This window comes from Syngnathus scovelli, chromosome 1 (assembly GCF_024217435.2).
Source record: "Syngnathus scovelli strain Florida chromosome 1, RoL_Ssco_1.2, whole genome shotgun sequence".
NCBI classification, from domain to species: domain Eukaryota; kingdom Metazoa; phylum Chordata; class Actinopteri; order Syngnathiformes; family Syngnathidae; genus Syngnathus; species Syngnathus scovelli.
In genome coordinates, this window is record NC_090847.1 from 16081071 (window position 1) to 16087516 (window position 6446).

At 38.1% G+C, this 6446-nt stretch overlaps 1 protein-coding gene across 2 annotated transcripts; it reads right to left on the reverse strand.

Annotated features, from left to right (window-relative positions):
* Window positions 1-864: 864 nt before the first annotated feature.
* trmt12 (tRNA methyltransferase 12 homolog) lies at window positions 865-3982 on the reverse strand. 2 transcript variants are annotated; one of them, XM_049735591.2, is made up of 7 exons: window positions 3798-3982; window positions 3621-3657; window positions 3238-3436; window positions 3001-3151; window positions 2683-2792; window positions 2348-2505; window positions 865-1963 (listed from the first exon to the last, which is right to left on the reverse strand). In XM_049735591.2, the coding sequence occupies exons 1-7, from the start codon at window positions 3848-3850 to the stop codon at window positions 1592-1594; spliced, it is 1080 nt and encodes a 359-aa protein (XP_049591548.1). In that variant the 5' UTR covers window positions 3851-3982; the 3' UTR covers window positions 865-1591. The 2 variants fall into 2 exon arrangements, with proteins under 2 accessions (XP_049591548.1, XP_049591540.1); XM_049735583.2 differs by having other exon boundaries at window positions 3510-3657.
* Between the last annotated feature and the right edge of the window lie 2464 nt (window positions 3983-6446).

Consider the following 6446-nt stretch of genomic DNA (forward strand, 5'->3'; position numbering starts at 1 on the left):
AGTGCACATAAAAGTAAAAAAAAAAAAAGCTAAACTGCAATTAACTATCGTTACATATTATAGTATTAAAAAGTTACATACAGCAACCACTCATTTATCACAGGCTTACCTTTCAGACCACCCCGTAACGGACGAATATTTTGTTTAATATTCATAAACATTTCATCCAAATAAATATGCGCATGTGAGGTGCATTATTGTTTTATCCACTTGAGGTCGCCATTCTCATGTTCTTCGTAATATCTGTGTCCATCCCTTTCCCAGGGGTGTGAGTTTATGTTAAATGTGAGGTCATCAGTCATAAATAATAAATAGGTCATAAATCACATCTTACCCAATTGGCCTTCCCCATTTGCCATCTTTGTTTAATAATATAATTTGTGTTCATTACAAAACTGCACCATTATGACCTTCTTCTTCTTTTTACATGCATTGGCTCACAGAAAAGTCACCCCTATATTTTCACTCATGCATCATGGGAAATGTTGCATAGGCCATACAAGGCCAGAGCCTAGATTTTAAACATGAACTGCAGAATTGCAAGGTAGACAGACAAAATAACCACAAGTCCATCCTGCTGTCCTCCAACACTATCATGAAAAAACAGAAAAGTGAGAAATGTTTAGTCAAGGACCTGTAGCTCTGGGGAATTAGAGAAAATAAGCTTTTAGGCTGTTCGGAATCACTCACAAGCTATTATTTACGACGGTGCCTTGAGTTTAGTGGTCTGAAAATGAATCGACTGACAACTAATGAATTATCAAACTCAATTAAAACTATTCTGAGTGGATTAATCACCTTTGTTTACCCATTTAAATGAGTAGAATGCCCAAGAATCTGAAAAACACCTCAAAAACAACCAACAAAAATGTGTGAAGTTTATTTATGATAAAAATAGCAGTGCATATTGTACTTACAGTATAAAACCATACAACCTTTACATAAAAATAACAAAGCCGTTTTCATCACACTTTTATCATTTGAATGGGCATTGTGCTGCTGCCCACATAGGCCACCTAGAAGCAGTCCGATAGACTGAATTAACATATATGGACGGCAGTGCTGTAATGGAACATCAGAATACGTTTAAGGTCACAGACTAACTTGTTTTCAATACAGTGTGAAATTCTCCAAATTTCATTTAGGTTGATGATAAACTTCGACTGGGAGCGGCATTCAAGAGCTTGAAGCCTACTTTTTAGAATTGGTTCCTATTTGCTTAAGTGCTGCTTAATGAGAGATTAATTGATTTCACTGACACCAGACAACACTCATATTTCAAGTTTAAAAGCAAAAAATAGGACCAATGACAGCTGGTCTCTAAAAAAACTTAAGGCAACTCAATTGTATCTTGAAGCACCATACAACATAGTGCCCTGAATTGTGAGTATGCCAAATTGTAGTGACATTAAAATGTGTATAAGTAGAAGCTATGCCCTATATACACCAAACCAATCTGTTTCCAATGATGAAGTCAACTCAAATGAAACTGCTCATTGTCTCTTGAATGACACTAAACCTAAGTGCCAGGATTCAGTGTGTCTGTACATATCTATAATATCGTGCTGCCTGTAATGATTATGATCATCATTCAGACTGGTCTGCACTCCAAGTCCAGCACAACATGATGCACATGAGGTGCGTATGACTTTACGTGTTTAATGTGTTGGATGTTTGCTCTCCATGTCATAGTCGTGAGTTTCTTCAAAAGACACACAATGCGGTTTGCGGTGGCAGTAGCCCAGGCCTGCCACGCCTCTCTGTCCGCTCTCTTCCCGGACGCGCTGTAGTCGGCATCATTCTCTTCATGCCAGGCCATGGCATTTGCTGATGTAACGTTTTGATGAATGTGCAGGATACCACCAGTTGTTTTCTTCAGCAGGCGACAAGCGACTGGCCATCCGTCCTCAGAGCTCGGAATGAGGCCCAGGTTTATCCGGTCTGCAATGTCACACAGTTGGACCTGAACAAAACAAAAAGGATCCTAGTACTTTGAACCAAAATATACAGTTCCTTGAATATGGTAGACCCATCTGTTGACCGTAGCATTTATTACTGTTAGGTTCCAACCTTTCCTAATGTCAAACTTTCCTATAAGTCTCCATCCTGACACAGTTGGAAAGGCTTTTCACTAAAGTGCTTGTAGTTTCTGCATAATATTAAGCCTTTTTTCTCTATCATTCTGTCCCTCATAGGTTAGATAGCATTATCTATTAACACCTCGGAATAACACCGTGTACCTCCACTACTCCTCAGTATACTGTGGTACACTGTTGGTGAACTTAATGCTGTGTCAGGTGCGTGTTCAGGTATATTAAGGCTGAAGAGCACATACAAAATACATTACTTTTCGATTATCCCCTGGGTGAACCGTGCAGCGGTCATGTACTCGGTTGATGACTAGGTTTTTACGCAGTGCCTCAACCGCATGTGGGTTCCACTCGCAGGCGTGGACATGTGCCGCACCCGCATGGACCAGATACGGAAGCGTGAAGTATCCTATACCTAATAGCATAAAAATGAACAAAAGTAATTTCAATGATGCATGTTGTTTTCTTGCCGTGGACTGCATACTACTACTAAAAACTATGCTGCGCATAAACAAAACAGTTAGGAAAGATATTAACAGTGACTTCCTGTTTAATGGAAACCCAAACTACACAGACCATACAATTTGCTTACCTGCATATAAATCAACCACGGTCTCGCCCCTGCAGTCAAATCCAGCAACCCGCAGCTTCTCTGTTATATTTCCAGCAGAAAACATACATTTGGTGACATCAAACTCATACCTGCAATTAGACAGACAGACATTTAGAGCAATAATCTCCCCAAAAATGTCACACAGCTGCATTGTTTTTCTGGCTTCATTCATTTATTATGAAAAAATGCATAATAATGTGGTGTGCCTAATGTTCTGTGTGTGTTGAGCGTATGTATGGCCTACTAGTAAACAATAGGAGTAAATGAAATGATCCACACACACTGCGAAGGACTCACGTAATGCCATTGTCCACATGTTTGACCCAGCTTTGCTCTCCCAGCAGAACAGTCACTTGCGGTGATCGGAAACCATCACTGGATATTCGATTCATCGTTGCCAGTCGTTTTGCTCCAAGGCCTTTGGCTACAGTGTGCCATAGCTGTTGATCTAAAATAAAAAGAAAGAGAAAAACGTTTGTAAACCAACTGATGTTTGCTTAAACCAATAAGCACACTGGAATCTGGCAATATTACCAAATTTCTTCCATACAGGTAGGGAGAAACAGTTGTTCCCCAGCAGGACTAAATCTCCATGCCGCTGGAAGCTGCGAGGGAGATCGTCCCTCACCTCCTTTGTCCAACTTTCTCCATGAGATTTCAGCAACTCCTGGAGGAGATCTTCAAGCGTATCACCCCTCCTCCTGCATCTCTGCTTCTTGGACAGCGCAGAAGCCTGTGGATGATGTGAAGGCAAGTTGGAGCGGCATTTTAAAGTGAATTTCTTTAATTCAATACGTGTTCGTCACCTGGCACCAAACAACTGTCACATCTTTGAGAAAGTTTTGCTCAAGGTGTTGTAAACATGGAGGTAAAATGGGTATAAGGACAGTCCCAGTAGGCTCTTTCACAATACATACATTTCGGTCCAGGAAATCTTGGGACTGCAAGTGTTCTCTGTGTATTACAGACACAACAGTGACTTTTACATTACGACAAGCCAAGTAGATAAACAACACTAGATACAAACAATCGCTCATGTCCTCACTAGCAATGCTAACCACTAATAATTTAAAGATTATTTTGCTGGCGATTACCTTAATTTCTGTGCATGGCAATGAGGCACACGGAGACAAGGCACCCCTTCCATTAAGAATAAATAATAAACAAAATTTACCTTGAGAACATAAAACAAATGTCAACACAGAAAAATGCAAACGCGTAACGCGGACCACTGAGACCAAGGATTTGTTTCCAGCGGACGGTTAAGATCAACGGACTAGCTGGACGGAGAACTCTAAGGGCGATATTAATTGAAAATATTACATGTGTAAGGTTAATATGTGTATGTCTGTTTAATCACTATCAAGTAATTGCCGATTAATTAATTAGCTAAAAAAACAACAACCCCAAAACATTGAAAAAACATTGAACTAGTTGCGCATGATTGCCGATAGAGGCCGCAAAATTGCTCAGTGATGCTGGGAAACTTCGACATAATGGGCTTTCTACTCGTTGCGGAATATGAATAAATAAATAATAATAATAAAAAAAGAAAAATCCACCATATTTTATTTATCTTATAGATATAATTATTAAGCAGAACATAACAGTACTACTACTACTACTATTACTACTACTGCAACTGCTACTACTACTACTACTACTACTACTACTACTACTACTAATAATAATAATATAATAATGATGATGATAATAATAGTTAAATTGACTACATTTGTTATTTCAAAGATGTGTATCAAACTGGTAGGCCTTTGTGAGAATTAAACATTAGTCCAGTATCTTAATGCCTTTAGTCCACTAGGTTATAGTGCTGTAGCTGACACATACTGGGAAACACACAAAAAGCATTCTGGTAACTGATATATTATTTAAACATTGAATTCAACCGTATTCATAGTCATATTTTCTTTTTATATTCTTAGTTTATCCTCTGCAAGGAGTTGAGGGGAGTTGAGATGGATGGATGGATGGATGGATGGATGGATGGATGGATGGATGGATGGATGGATGGATGGATGGATGGATGGATGGATGGATTGTCTGCTTTCTATTTGCTCATATAGTTGGTTGAGGGGCTTATAGTGTAATATTTTTCACATGTCTGCATTCAAGTCAAGGTCTGCATTCAAGTCAAGGCCTGCGTTCTACTATATCGTTAATATTAGAAAACAAAAGCTGTGTTAAGCTGTCTGCAGTTTGAGCTTTCATTAGGAAAATAACACAGAAAAATCTTCAGTGTTGTTTTGCAAGAGAATGATTTGTCACATCCACCCTGCGTCGTTTAATATATCCACACGCTCTCATGCATTTAGTGAGAAAGCATTTATGGCTATTTGACTGAGCTAAACAAATATTGAACTTTCATTGGATCACTATTAAAGTCACTGTAGCTGTAACAGTAAATAATGCAGGCTCTGCAGCTACGAAAAATGACACATCGCACTGCTGTTAAACGCTTTTCAGTCTTTCCTAATTTTTCAAGTATACGTACATATTTGCTTTGTGTTATGCTGACCACGCCTAATGCCAACACTGCATAAGTAAATTTGGGGGTAAATTGAGACAAAATCAGCCTTATTTCAGTTTATGAAAAAAATCTGACAACTGTTTCTTCAATTTTTGTTCATATTAGACACCTGGTATAGTTAAGGACACATTTCTTTGAACAAATATAACAATGACATCAAAATATGGCTTGCGATTTAAATGCTGATATACCTATTTTCAATAATTTTGTTGATAATGACCAAAATCACTTTAGTTCTTCATCTTCACTAAGTTCATTGATATGGCCAAAACAGTAGTTTCAGGCATCAATGTTTTAGTTTCAATCTGTTTGTCCCCTGTGACACCTTTAGTGGTATCAGGAATTAAAATGAACAAGAAATTGAAGAAAACACGATGCTGCTATAATCATTTGAAAAGAACAAACTATCTATTAATTTTTTTTTCACAATGCGAGTAGCAGGGTTGCATAGGTTTGAGTGACACCCCATACTGGCCGAAAACATTGAAATATAATGAAAAGAAGAAGTGAGGACTTAACATCAGCTGTGATTTCTGCCGAGTTGCGTAACTCACTTTTTTTTTTCTTCCTATAGATTCACAAAGTGTGGTGCATGTACCACATGTAGTCCGATGGTATGTGAAATAAAAAAAAGAAAGAAAAAAAACCTGTGCATCATTTTTGATGGACATGACATAACTGTATTTTAATACTGGTCATAATGGTGGGAACTGGTAAAACTTTTAGAACCGCTCCTTCTGATGGCTAAAAAGGTTTTATAGGAACAGCATTGCCATTTCCAGACACACAAATGACTATAATTCAGAATATGCCTGTGATATAATTAATCAGGTCAACAGATCATCAAAATAGCACACCAAAAAGCTGATTTAAAAGCACATTCAATATGTGAATTGTGCAACAAGAGAAACAAGAGAAAAAATCATTCAATAATATTAAGGAATTACTGCAGCTACAATTACATTTTGTCTCAGGGAAACAGTTATTTAGACAACATGTGCATGTTCATTTTGTGCACGGATTATATCAAATGTCCTCCAATTCTGGAATGACCCACCTTTGGGGCATTTTTTCATTTTGTTTGATAAGAACATGAAACGAATGCCACGTTAGAATACCTGATGCAGGTGTACCTAATAATACGGCCCGCTTGTGGTCTTTGTTCCTTGTTGCTGTATATTACCTGTGCTGTCCC